Source organism: Engystomops pustulosus, chromosome 1, assembly GCF_040894005.1.
Source record: "Engystomops pustulosus chromosome 1, aEngPut4.maternal, whole genome shotgun sequence".
Taxonomy (NCBI): Eukaryota; Metazoa; Chordata; class Amphibia; order Anura; family Leptodactylidae; genus Engystomops; species Engystomops pustulosus.
This window is the reverse complement of record NC_092411.1, coordinates 79,762,653-79,777,077: the sequence shown is the minus strand read 5'-3', so window position 1 is coordinate 79,777,077 and position 14,425 is coordinate 79,762,653. Positions and strand designations below refer to the sequence as shown.

Below are 14,425 nucleotides of genomic sequence, written 5' to 3'. Positions count from 1 at the left end.
TTAACATAGGGCGTGCAACAGACTTTGCATATTAAATCCGGCTGAGCATCGGAACGCCCCCTAATTTGTGTTGCATGATGCCTAGTGCAGCTGCACAATAGCGGCGCGGACACTTCTTAAATACCTGTGCAAGCTGTTTACACCAAAAAGAATGTGCAAAATCCAAAAACAGGCGTAAAACCCTTGTCTCAGGCACACAGGGCGACTATGGTGATCTTTTTTATAGTGAGACAGGATTTTTTAAACATTTTTTTGGGTAATATTGATGTTTATTTTTAAATATTTATTAATATTTTGTGTGTGTTTGTGTGTTTTTGAGGCCATAAAACACCCCTGAAGGACATTTCTGCTGTTTTTTTTCTTTTACTTTTTTGTTTTAACGATTTATAAGAGCGACAGTTATAAGGGGAAATGACCCCCTGTGGGAGGAAATGTCTGATCAGACCCATCATTTCTGATTAACCCCTGCAGTTCCCCCTCGTTGGTTCTATAGTGCCGAAGGAAGAAATTGTATTAAACCGCTTCTACCTTCACTCTAGGATCTTGGGCTATGTATGACAGCCCAAGAACAGGTCCTGTTCTCACAATTAGCTGGGGAGCAGAAGAAATTGCAGCAACATTGCTGCAGACTTTATACTCGCGACCACTGATGTCTTTAGTCAGTGGGCGGTTGGGATCAAGTTAATTTCTGCAAGCAAATAGGTCAGCAAGAAAATCACTTAGGACCACTGACACATGTGCAAGTTAAATAACAATCACTAGTTAAATTACAATCAACAACTTTTATATAAGGAAGGTATTAGGCCCCTTCCACACTTGCGCTTTTGACGCGCGTTTTCTACGCATGCTTTTGACGCGCAGAACTCGCATTGCACTCTGACCCATTGTAATCAATGGGTCTTTTCAGACTTGCATTTTTTTTCACGCACACATGCGCGCTTTTTTTTACTCGCATTTAAATCTCAGCATGCTCTACTTTTGCAAGTCACGCACATGAAAAACGCACCATACAAGTCTATGGAGACGCATCAAAAACGCATAGCACTCTGAGACACTTGCAAGTGCACTGCAAGTGCAATGCGTTTTTCACGCATCAATTGCCATAGAAAAGATAGAGCTCAGTCCTGAGTCCTTTCACGCGCTGAGACACTGAACAAACTCTGACCGAAAACTGATTGAACTCTGATGCAAAATGTGTGTTTTCACTGACCAAACACTGATCACACCCTGATCAAACTCTGACGTGATCTTCAACACAAGTGTGGAAGGGGCCTTAGTTTGTTTTGCACACCACACTGCCTGTCACTTTCTGAGGAGTGAAAAAGCCATCAGCTTGCTGTTTTACGTGATCCACTAGTGGCGTAACAAAAGCCGTAGCGCCTGTTATTAGCACCCATGTTATTAGTGAGGGGAGGCCGCTGCTGGGACATGTTATTAGTAAGGGGAGGCCGCTGCTGGACATGTTATTAGTGAGGAGAGGTCACTGCTGGGACATGTTATTAGTGAAGGGAGGCTGCTGCTGGACATGTTATTAGTGAAGGGAGGACACTGCTGGGACATGTTATTAGTGAAGGGAGGTCACTGCTGTACATGTTATCAGTGATAGGAGGTCACTGCTGGGACATGTTATTAGTGAGAGGAGGCCGCTGCTGGGACATGTTATTGTGAAGGGAGGCTGCTGCTGGGACATGGTATTAGTGAGGGAGGTCGCTGCTGGACATGTTATTATTGAGGAGAGGCCACTGCTGGACATGTTATTAGTGAGGGGAGGCCGCTGCCGGACATGTTATTAGTGAGGGGAGGCCACTGCTGAGACATTTTATAAGTGAGGGGAGGCCGTTGCTGGAGATGTTAGTAGTGAGGAGAGGCCGATGCTGGACATGTTATTAGTGAGGGGAGGCTGCTGCTGGAAATGTTATTGGTGAGGGGAGGCCACTGCTGGACAAGTTATTAGTGAAGGTAGGCCACTGCTGGACATACTTATTGGTGACAGGAGGCCCTTACTGGACATGTTATTTGTGAGGGGAGGGTGCTGCTGTACATGTTATTAGTGAGCGGAGGCCGCTGCTGGGACATGTTATTAGTGAGGGGAGGCCGCTGCTGGGACATGTTATTAGTGAGGGGAGGGCGCTGCTGGACATATTATTAGTGAGAGGAGGCCACTGCTTGCTGGGACATATTATTAGTGAAGGGAGGCCGCTGCTGGGACATGTTATTAGTGAGGGGAGGCCGCTGCTGGACATGTTATTAGTGAAGGGAGGTTACTGCTGGACATGTTATTAGTGAGAGGAGGCTGCCGCAGGGACATGTTATTAGTGAAGGGAGGCTGCTGCTGGACATGTTATTAGTGAAGGGAGGTCACTGCTGGACATGTTATTAGTGAAGAGAGGTTACTGCTGGATATGTTAATAGTGAGAAGAGGCTGCTGCAGGGACATGTTATTAGTGAGGGGAGGCTGCTGCTGGACATGTTATTAGTAAAGGGGAGGCCACTGCTGGACATTTTATTAGTGAAGGGAGTCCGCTGTTGGATATGTTATTAGTGAAGGGAAGTCACTTCTGGGACATGTTATTATTGAAGGGAGGCCGCTGCTGGGACATGTTATTTATGAAGGGAGGTCACTGCTGGACATGTAATTGGTGAAGGGAGGTAACTGCTGGGACATCTTATTGGTGAGAGGAGGCCGATGCTGGACATTTTATTAGTGAGGGGAGGCTGCTGCTGGAAATGTTATTGGTGAGGGGAGGCCACTGCTCGACAAGTTATAAGTGAGGGAAGGCCACTGCTGGACATACTTATTGGTGACGGGAGGCCCTTACTGGACATGTTATTAGTGAGGGGAGGGCGCTGCTGTACATGTTATTAGTGAGGGGCGATCACTGCTTGGACATTTTATTAGTGAAGGGAGGGTGCTGCTGCACATGTTATTAGTGAGAGGGGGCCGCTGCTGGGACATGTTATTAGTGAGGGGAGGCCGCTGCTGGACATATTATTAGTTAGAGGAGGCCACTGCTGGGACATATTATTAGTGAAGGGAGGCCGCAGCTGGGACATGTTATTAGTGAAGGGAGGTCACTGCTGGACATGTTATTAGTGAAGGGAGGTTACTGCTGGACATGTTATTAGTGAGAGGAGGCTGCCGCAGGGACATGTTATTAGTGAAGGGAGGCCGCTGCTGGACATGTTATTAGTGAGGGGAGGCTGCTGCTGGACATGTTATTAATAAAGGGGAGGCCACTGCTGGACATGTTATTAGTGAAGGGAGTACGCTGCTAGACATGTTATTAGTGAAGGGAGATCACTTCTGGGACATGTTATTAGTGAGGGGAGGTCGCTGCTGGACATGTTATTAGTGAGAGGATGCCACTTCTGGGACATGTTATTATTGAAGGGAGGCCGCTGCTGGGACATATTATTTATGAAGGGAGGTCACTGCTGGACATGTAATTGGTGAGAGGAGGCCGCTGCTGGGACATGTTATTAGTGAAGGGAAGCCGCTTCTGGGACATGTTATTAGTGAAGGGAGGTCACTGCTGGACATGTTATTAATAAGGGGAGGCCAATGCTGGACATGTTATTCGTAAAGGGGCGGCCATTGCTGGACATGTGGTGCTGTCTAATAGATGGCACCCATTACAAGGACCAGGCCCTAGTGTTAGCCAGTTAGCAAGGCTTTGATAGGCCTATCAGAGGTGATGATCTTGGGGGCCCACCCTCCATCCCTAAAATCCCTATGTAAAATGTGGTATTGTGATGTTATAATTATTATATTGATGTCACAATGGGGCTCTGTGATGTCATAAATGGTGTTGTGTTTAAAGGGGGCATTATATCAATAAGTTCAATGTGAAACTTCTTTTTGGTGTCCAGTAATATATTCTTCTGAAATTCGAGAGATGCCGGGAGTCTCTTATGAGAAAAGACTTCATTTATTGCAGTCATCCAGGTTGCAGAATATACAGTAGAATACAATTGCATAATTGCATAGGTTGCACATAATATTTCTTGAGGTTGTGTTCTGGTTGTGTTCAATGGGGCACATTAACTTACCCGTCCCTATCCCCGAGGTGCGTTGTTCGACGAGGATTCGGAGCTGCCGTGATTTACTAAGACGACCCGCCCCTGATTTGTGTGGCGTCAAAATTTCATCCCGTGCGACAAAAAGCCCTTCTAAATGCGGCACAAGTCGGAAATCGTCGGATATTCAGACGATAGTGCGGTCCGCGACCCTTAGTAAATGAGCCCCTATGTGTTTCATCATCTCCAGTTGCTCTTCCTATGTATTCATCCATGTGTCCCCTTAGCCATCTTTGTGTTACTTTGTGTGTGTCCTCATGTATATGTGTGAGCCCACCATGACTCTGGATATCATGGCCCATGGCAACCAATCACAGCTCAGCTTTCATTTAAACAGTGCTCATGAATATTTTAAAGGGGAGCTGTGATTGGTTGCCATGGGCAATTAGAAATATTCTGACTTTCAGACAGCTTGATAAATCTGCCCCATTGTGTCAATCGATTGCTCCATTTAGAAAATTCGGGACCAATTCTATGTATTAGAGTCTAGGCCAGTGATGGCGAACCTTTTAGAGACCGAGTGCCCAAACTACAACCAAGTCCGACTTATTTATCACAATGTGTCAACGCAGAAATTTAATTCATGTTTTATACTCCCATCTCTGTCACAGCTTTCATTCATACCAGCACCCTGAGGACACCGATAAAGCAGAAAATAGAAGAAATTTGGATGATCATTGTAGCTTCCCTCCAGGGTCCCATAAACAGGAAGAATTGTCATGGCCGGAGCAGGAGATACAATGATAATCCAGATCTGTCCGCACCTTCCCACTCCTCCAGTAGTCCCAGGTAGAGCTGTCACTTTAAAATATCTCTGTGCACAGCAAGTACTGAGCTGTTTGGGACTATAGGAAGATACCTGGAGTCCTCTCTGGTGATGGTCTGAGTGCCCACAGAAAGGGCTCTGAGTGCCACCTCTGGCACCCGTGCCATAGGTTCGCCACCACTGGTCTAGGCCAACCAGTAGATTATCTTCTTCCCTGGTGGGGCAGGGAACGCTTCTGGTCTGGAAAATGAGACATGGATCACGTGTAGTTGTCCTGACAAGTGTTTGGCAATAGTACATTTATATGTCACATATTATTTGTAGAAAGTTATTTTAAACCCTTTTAATGAAATTGGGGTTTTCACACTCCCTCCATGTACTAAAATCTGCACTGCCCCCCTTTATGGTGCAGGTTGATATAAGAAATTAAGTAGAAGTCAACATTGAATGGCTGAGGAAGTCACTGACGACAATATTAGTCTTTAGGTCAGCAAAAAAAAAACAAACTGATGATACCGGAACCAACGTTAAACTTTAAGTGAGCAAAAGCTAAGAATTTTTTTTCTCAAAACTATAGAGGCAGTGTTACTATTGATGATGGGGTGAAAATAAATAAGAGTTCAATGTGAGTTGGCTACTGTGGGAGACATTGTGACTTTGTTACTGTGGGGGACATTGTGATTTGGCTACTTTGGGGCTATGTGAGTATGGGCTACTGTGGGTCACTGTGACTATTGCTACTGTGGGGGACACTGTGAGTTGGTTACGATGGGAGACACTGTGACTATTAGCGATTGTGGAGAAAATTGTGACTTTGTTACTGTGGAGGAAACTGACTTGGCTACTGTGTGGACAATGTGACTTGGCTACTGTGGGAGAAACTATGACTTGGCCACTGGAGGGGACACTGTGACTGGGCCCTGTGGAGGGCACTGTGACTATGGGCTACTGTAGGAAATTGTGACTATTTGCTACTTTAGGGCACTATATTTGAAATTATGTGAGCACTGTAACTATGGGCTACTGCAGGTCACTGTGGCTATGGGTTACTGTGGGGCACTGTGATTATATCCACTACTGTGTGCGCACTGTAAAAATAATGGCTACCCTGGGGCCCTTGTTACTATACTACATACCCCTTTAATGTAATGACCATAGCAGGGCCCCTTCAAAAATAAATATATATATATACTCACCTGCAGCTTCTTTTCCCTGTTGCTCTGTCTTCTTCCTGGCCCACGAGCACACACACTATGACGTCAGCTGGTCACGTACATGTAAATTCACGCTGCACAGGACCAGGTGTTTCTGGGCCTCAGCCAGACAGTATTTTGCAGAGAGGGGGAGCAGCACTACACCAAGATGCTGCCCCCTCCCTCATGCAGCAACATGCTCAAGTTGCCTCATGGGTGGTGGCTACATGGCTACATCTATGCTCTGATACAACACACTGTTAGATTTTATGTGCCTCCCCCTGATAAAGAACTTATCTGCCTGTAGCTTGTAGCTCTTCTGTGAAGTAATGTTTTCTGGCAGGAAGTCAGTGTGTGTGTCAACTCCTCCTGGATTGCAAGGGTGGGGGCTAGAGCCTGAGAGCAGAGAGGAGCTCAGCATCAGACAGGAGAACAAGATGGCTGCCAACCCTAAAGTCAGAAGATCCAGGGTCCGAAACCAAACCCTGAAATTGTGTACACCAGGACTAATAGAGACGAGTATGGTTTATATCTGTGAAATGCTGTATTTTTGTTAGTAACAGTGAATTAGAGAATTTGTTATTTTGTTATCCGGAAACTTGTCTTCATGGAAATATCCCTTTAAGCTTGATTCTGGTCCTGAAGCTACCATATATACTTGAGTATAAGCCGACCCAAGTATAAGCTGAGGCCCCTAATTTTACCACAAAAACCTGGTAAAATCTATATTATTTTTACTCGAGTATAAGCCGAGTTTGGGTTTTCAGCACATTTTTTTGTGCTGGAAAACTAGGCTTATACTAGAATATATATGGTATGTAGTTATCTTAATTCTGGTTCTGTTTCTGTGTGGTAGGCTTAATTCTGCTACCATCTTTATGTAATAGTTGTTGCTCTGGTACCGTATCTATGTAGAAATCTTTGTTCTGGTATCATATATATGTTGTAATTTTGGTTCCAGTGATGTATCTATGTTGTAAGCTGTGTTCTGGTATTGCATCTATGTAATATGCTTGTTTCCAGTGCTGTGTCTATGTAGTAATGTGGTTTTGGTATTGTGTTTATGCAGTAAGCTTGGTTCTGGTAACATATCTATGTAGTAAGTTTGGTTTTGCTATGGTGCCCATGTTATATATATTGTTATGTTATGGATTCTGTGCAGCAAGCTTTGTTACTGTTATTACTAGACAAACGGGCCCAATCTCTCTAAAGCCAAGGGTCCCTCTTAAATTTATGCAACTTCCACACAACTTTACAAACATAAGATGAGAAGCTATGTTCATGGGGAGAGGTGGGACGGGGCTCACACATTTTTCCAGTCAGGGGCCCAAAAATTCCTAGTGGCAGCCCTGTTAGGGCGCATTCACACGAAGCGTTGCCTCGTGTTGTGCATCGTGTTTTTAACGCATTCCACTGGCTTCAGCCTTTATTACATGCTAAGGTTACATTTCGTTTCCACGGCATTTGCCAAAACGCAATGTAACCTCAGCATGTGATAAAGGCTTAAGCCAGTGGAATGCATAAAAAACGCAACGCAACGCTAACTGCTCCATATTACTGTAGTTATAAAGAGTGTTGGAGACTACACTGTCCACCATATTGTCATTATATAGCAGAACACTTTGGCTATCATAACGCTCCTGCTCTTTCTTTTTGAGTAGTTTACTGGTATGTCAGATAACTCTTGGTGGAAGCGAAGCCACTTTATGTAAACAGAACAATATTCCCACCATCCTAGTTTAAACCATTCAAAATGTGTCCTGGGCTACTCCACTCCATAGAAAGCAGATCTCGTCACGTGACCCTCCCCTCGCACCCAGGAACCTCGTGTCCGCGCTCTTGTTTCCGGCCGGGCGCTGTGGAGGTTGCACCGCTTTAGAGCTGTGTGAGCTGAGGTTAGAAGAGTCAGAGCGGGACAGAGATCTGGAGGCAGGCAGCATGAATGCGGCGGCGTGTAACACGCTATTACAGGTGTGCAGACAGGGCAGCCGCAGCTGGTGAGTTACCATCTCCTGTGTGTAAACAGCTTCTTATCTACATCTAGTCTGCACTGGCTGACCTCCTATATAATATGTGCTGTCCACATAATGTGGTTCTCTTGGATTTTCATGTCCAGTGTTTAGGAGGGTGAAGTTGTCCTGGAAGCTTCTTGTGACTGCAGCGCTAGGACCTGCAATACACTAGGACTTGGAGGCGCATTGGTGCCCCTCATTGAATGGCACCAATTGGCACAATGAAACCAGTTATAAGCCATGGGTTCCAAAGCGAAAATATTCATCCCATTTTTCTGCCCATGAGAGCATACCCCAGGGGCTAGTTCACATGGTGGAATATACCTCTCCCACGTAGAGCATTAAGCGGCGCTTTATTCAGAGCGTTTTTTGTGTGGCCTGAGATTGGTGACTGGTTTGCCTGCTTCTCCCTACTACCAGGTCCATCTAGGTGCACTGGGAATGACTGGTCACCAGAGCTGTGGATTCTTGATAAATGGACCAACTCTGACTCCACAAATATCAAAATTATGGAATTTCCTTTTGAAATGTCAGTTCTATTTCTGATCTAAGGATTTAGACTGGGGGTGAACAACATTTATTGGGTAAAGATCATACTGTCATACTGCTCAACTGCCGCATCAGTAACCAGTACCCTAGATGCCCCAACAGCCACAGTACTGCTTAAAATGCCACCCCAGCAACCAAATACTGCGTTCAGAGCACACAATAATAGTGGAGACCCCAGAGCAGACAATGATAGTAATAGAGAGTAGACATTAACAATACTGAAGACCCACGAGCAAACAAAAAATTCTCCTCTTGCTTTGCTTATCTTCTGCCTGCACCACACTGCAGCTTCTTCTCTCTACCTCCTTCCCTGAAATGAAGCTCTGCAAAGATGTCCCTTGCATGTATGTAATCGAGGAGAAAGCCAGCAGCACAGGCCCACATATGCTCAGGGGCTCCCATTGCGCAGCAGGAGTTCTGCGCAGTAGTGCACAGCTTCTTGGGAATTCAGGCGCAGTGGGAGCCACTGTGCATGCCGCTGCCTTTCTCCTACATCGCTAGGGGAGTCTCTGCAGAGCTCTGGAAGCTGTCATAGCCTTAGACCATGAAGCTTGCAGAGGCCCTAGAGATGCCCCAGTAGCCTTTTGAGGCTAATTAGCATATAATAAAAGCCACATTTTATGGTCAAAGCAGGGCAAACCTTCCTTCTTCAGATACCCTCTGGATCACACTTACATGGGGAATCTGCCCCTAGATATACTCTGGTAAGTAGATTCCAGGTGGTGGTTTTCCTGTAAATGAGATGAATGTGGCTGTACTTTATGTACATGCTGAGTAGTAAAGCTCCTCTGCTACGGATCAGAGAAATAAGGCACTGGCAAAGAATCCCTGTACTCATCTTAAATCTGCTAGATTGACCAGGAAAACAGGACTGTCAGAGTTAGGGTTCGATCACGTGTAACTCTTAAGTAACGGAATCAAAGTGCATGGGGGTATGACACAGCCCACTCGTTATGTGTTTTTATGGAAACTCATGCGATCAGTAATCGGCACCCGGTCCTTGCATTTAAACATTACAAAACACTGGGTGCTGGTTACCAATCTCATGCACTTCCATAGAAGCGCATATGCAAACAGGCTGTGGCATGCCCCTGTGCACTTTGATTCTGTTTCTAAATGGAGTCATAGGGGTATGTATGACCGCACCCTTGGCTAGACCGAGGAGATGGAGTCAGAAGTTTGGTTTACCGACTCTACAGCCCTGCTTGTCACACCTGGGACCAAAACAGGAGCAGTGGAGGATCTGTGGGATATTATGTTTGTTAAAAAATGTGTGTGTATGTATATATTTATGTATGTCCTAAAAATGAAGCGGCACTCCAAGTCCCAAATGGAAGAAAAAAAGGAAGGGTTTTATTCCAAAACAGGCAATGTTTGATTTTGATGGTAGATTTCTTTCAAACATTTTTTTCCAATAATCTTTTACAGGAAATACAAGAAAAAAAATACACTGTTTTATATTTAAAGGACCCAAATACACTATATGTACTGTGTTGTTTTTTTTTTTTTAATAAATGACTTACATTAAAATTTGTAAAGTCCTTTAACCACACTAATAAACACAAACCAATTCTTCTGCAGCCCACCTTGGATATGGAGGCGCGAAAGTCACTGGCAAACTTCTCTGCTGGGCCTTCGCTCTGTGCTGCCTATGAGGTAAGAGAATGGCCAACCCTTTGTGTTCTTGATAAACCAGTATGTGTATTCCTTTAGTCAGTGTTTGTCAAAATAGCATGATTAGTGTTGTGGAAGGGACGAATCCATCACCATTTTTTGTACCATTTTAGAGCTGAACCTAGAAAAAAGAAGAAGGTGGATCCCAAAAGGGAGCAAATAGCAAAGGAGCGCTTGAGGAAGAAACTTAAGAGACTGGAGCGTATCCCTCCAGAACTTATTCCAATCGAGGACTTCACAAGATCAACAAAGTTTTTGGATGAAAGCAGGTACATTGATAAATGGTGCTAATGTTTATGCATAAAATAAAATAGGGGCCCAGTACAATTCCAGGTTCTTGTGGGCACACTAAAAAGCAGGGTTGTTAAAAGGTTGCCCAACCAATAAAAAAAAAAAATAATTTTAGAATGTAAGAGATTATAGCCATCAAAACTGTATGAAAAACAACTACTCACATTACCAACCCAACTTCACTGCTTGTGCAGTCTCACGCCAGTCTCTGCAGCTTTTATGTCCTGACATGTTATGATATTGTAGTATGGCAGTATTTGGTAGGATCGATCAGACAACCTAGGGTTAATGTACCCTAGGAAGTCTGAAAAATATTAAAAATAAAAAAAAATTCAAAATTCAAATCGCCCTCCTTTCCCTTGAAGTCATATTAATATAAATAAACAGTAAAAATCATAAACACATTAGATATTGCTGTGTCTGAAAATGCCAGATCTATCAAAATATAATAACGTTTTTTTCACTGCGTTTAACCCTGTAACGGAAAATAGCACCCAGAGTCGAAAATGGAACTTTTTTGCCATTTCAAAAATATAAAAACTGCAATAAAAAGGGATCAAAAGGCCGTACAGTCCTACAAATGGTAGTATTGAAAACGTCATCAAAAGTCGCAAAAAATGACAGCACCCACAGCTCAATACACCGAAGTATGAAAAAGTTATTGGCGACAGAATATGGCAAAATCAAAAAGTAAAATTTTTGTACAGGAGGTTTTAATTTTTGTAAATTAATGAAAACATTATAAAACCTATACATACTTGATATCCCCGTGATTGTACCAACCCAAAGAATAAAGTAGACATGTCATTTGGGGCGCTCAGTGAAAGCCGTAAAATCCAAGCCCACGAGAAAATGGTACAAATGCATTTTTTCACCATTTTCACTGCATTTGGAATTTTTTTCCCCGCTTCCCAGTACACGGCATGAAATATTAAATACCGTCACTATGAGGTGCAATTTGTTACGCAGGAAGCAAGCCCTCACAGAGCTCTTAACATCTAAAAATAAAAAAGTTATAGATAGGTGGGACGTGAAAAATGGAAATGAAAAAAACAAAGGGCCATGTCTTAAGGGGTTAGTGGCTCCAACAATATCATAGTTTATCAGTACAGTATCTGATTCCTGAGTGTTACCTTTATCCCAGAAGCTGCCCAGCCTGCAACTTCTGGGATAAACCATGAGAGCTTTCAGTGAAGCTACAAGCACAACTTCAGAGGCCAGCTATTCCAGTGCCGTTCTATTACAGCACTGAGCATTCACTGTATTTACATATTAGATTTTCCTTTTTAGGACTGCCAAGGCTAGTCTATAGCTCGATTCCAATCTGTCTAAAGACAGAAAAAAGCCTTGGGGTCAGGCCTAAAACATAACTTTTTTTCTTTTAAATTGTACTAAAAATGACCAACTCATAAATCACACTCAAGAAACATTACTGTTGAGACTGCTAGTGATCTATAAGGTAAGTATTTGAGACAATTCAGTTCTCCAAATTGTGCTAAACCCTATTAGAGAATCTCTGCAGCGATTACACTATACCAGACTCTCAACATGACACTTAAAATATTATCCCTAGAACCCCTGACACCCCCCCCCCCCCCCCACCCGTCGTGTTTTGCTGGAACACCAGCGTCATCAGGGGATTGGGGCTACTACTGTTGATCACATTGTTAAGATGGAAGCAATTGGAGTATTTCTACTATGAGCTACAGTTTACTGTGAATATATAATTTAGAGCTGTTGTAAAAACTCTTGTTCATTTTTGACCTATGAGAAATACTTTTGTTATGTGATTATTTGTTGCTCTTAGTTTGCAGGTCCCAGACCGTGCTGGCTGAAATAAAAATACAAATTATGGAATCATTTACATTTTTTTTCCTATGTTTTTTTTTTTTTTATCATGTATAGAATTAGGAAACCACCACAGCTTTCTGAAGAAGAACAAGAGAGACGGGCTCTACTTATTAAAAAATGGTCTTTGAGTAAGCGGCAAGAACACGATGCTGAACAAGAAGGAATTGCAAGTCTTTTAGAATCCCAAAGAAAAGCTCTGCAAGAATTGCGTCTGGAGTCTGAGGAGCTCTACAATGCTGCCATCTGCTGTGACACGGGAATGTTGCCTTTGGAAAATCCTGGACCATGTAACACTCCCCCTATTTCCAAATACAACCCACCTGATGGGAAGTACAATGATATAACCAAAGTGTACACCCAACAATGAAGAGGCATGTGATGTGTGACTGATCATGGATATTGGCACTTTGTAAATGTGTAGAATGGAACAATGAACATTGGGTTTTGTGCCATTTTTAATTCTAAAAGTGTACATGTTACATATACAAATACAATCACTGTTATGCTTATGGGTGCATTAAAACTCTTCAGCTAACATAAGGTTGGTGTCATGCACACTCTGTTTTTGAAAAAAATAAAATAATGAATGGTATATTGATGTTCTCTATAGATGTGTTATTTTACACTATGAGGGGACTACTGTATGTTGTTCAGCTTGAAGAATAATTTACTCAGCACTTTTCCTCTTGCCCTAATTATGTACTGCTTCACAGAACGCTGTAATCAGTTATGTCCCTGACGCTGTAATACAATTATTTTTAACTCTAGAATCATAAATGTTCTATAAGAATTGCATAGCAGGACTGTTTATAACTAAACGGTCACCAGGAATGTGATTTTTAGCTGCTGACAGGTTCCAATAGTCTGTGCTAGGCTGATTTTAAAAAGGCTTTTGTCATCCTTCTAAATCATTTCAGTAATTTATAATAGTTTGATTCACAAGTCCCTGCCAGCAGCTTGTGGTGGTAGAGGTCAGCTGCAGGATCTGTTTCCTCATGAAGTTTTCATCTGCTTCACACCATCCCCTTCCCTGCATGAGTGTGGAGGAGAGGAGACTGACACAGGCTGTAGCTGCCCCTTCCCCAGGAAGTCTTCATGTGTTGCTGGCAGGGAGCCAAGTAATGTGAATTAAACTTGTATAAACTACTGAAATGATTCAGAATGCTGACAAAGGCATTCAAACAGGCTATTGGTACTTGTCACCACCTTGGTGATAGGGTTGCTTTAAGCCACAGAGAGGCTCAGGTTTATCAAAAGTATTGCAAACTACTTTATGTGCAGGGTACACCAGATTAAATACTGGCACGCGATCTCCATGTATCTGGTGCACCCTGCACTGCTCGGGATGTATGTATGTTTTTTTTTATATATATAACGGAGCATGTGACACAATTCTGTCAATGTGGTGCATGGTCAGACACTGAAGCCACAACACAAATACATGTGCAAGCAGTTTGCATGTTATTTCTGGTGCAAACTCAGACAGAAAACTGACACAAACACTTCAATAAATGTGCGCCAAAATGTCTTAGTCTCTTGGGTCCAGATGGTGAGTTAGAGTCCCGGATCCCTTAGTTCCATACCATGGATCAAATAAACCACGACATGGGACATCAAGAGCGACTGAGGAGGCAAGCACATATTTATTTTTTTAAAAAGCCCTCCCCAGCCAGGCTCCTAGATTTTTGGAACTCTGACAGCTCCTTTAATGAAATGTCCATGGGGACACACGTATGGTGGCACTAACCCACAGGCTGCACACAGTGCAGTGGACAGTAGTTCCTGCATTAAATAGCTGTATTAATTATTACTGTTCCAGCACAGCTGTTAAGGAATGTCCTTATATTTCTATATAATGCAGGGACTCCAGTCTACTGCACTGTATGCAGCCTGTGAGATCGCACTGCTATATGGCACGTATATTTGGGCTGCACACGTTCAGGTGAAACCAGCCTTACAGTCCTGCGCCTGCCCAGATTCTTAACAGTCCAGAGCAGTTAGTGGAGGGGCAG

General features: G+C 43.4%; 1 protein-coding gene across 1 annotated transcript; it reads left to right on the top strand.

The window, feature by feature from the left end:
• The first annotated feature begins 7,833 nt into the window (after positions 1-7,833).
• Positions 7,834-13,005, top strand: MRPL40 (mitochondrial ribosomal protein L40). The gene is made up of 4 exons (XM_072144515.1): positions 7,834-8,033; positions 10,179-10,253; positions 10,385-10,540; positions 12,468-13,005. The coding sequence occupies exons 1-4, from the start codon at positions 7,975-7,977 to the stop codon at positions 12,778-12,780; spliced, it is 603 nt and encodes a 200-aa protein (XP_072000616.1). The 5' UTR covers positions 7,834-7,974; the 3' UTR covers positions 12,781-13,005.
• The last annotated feature ends 1,420 nt before the right edge of the window (positions 13,006-14,425 follow it).

Excerpts from the sequence above, each read along its gene's own strand:
- MRPL40 (XM_072144515.1), top strand. The coding sequence starts at position 7,975 with ATGAATGCGGCGGCGTGTAACACGCTATTACAGGTGTGCAGACAGGGC. Across the intron at positions 8,034-10,178 it reads AGACAGGGCAGCCGCAGCTG|CCCACCTTGGATATGGAGGC; the intron begins GTGAGTTACCAT and ends ATTCTTCTGCAG. Across the intron at positions 10,254-10,384 it reads CGCTCTGTGCTGCCTATGAG|AGCTGAACCTAGAAAAAAGA; the intron begins GTAAGAGAATGG and ends GTACCATTTTAG.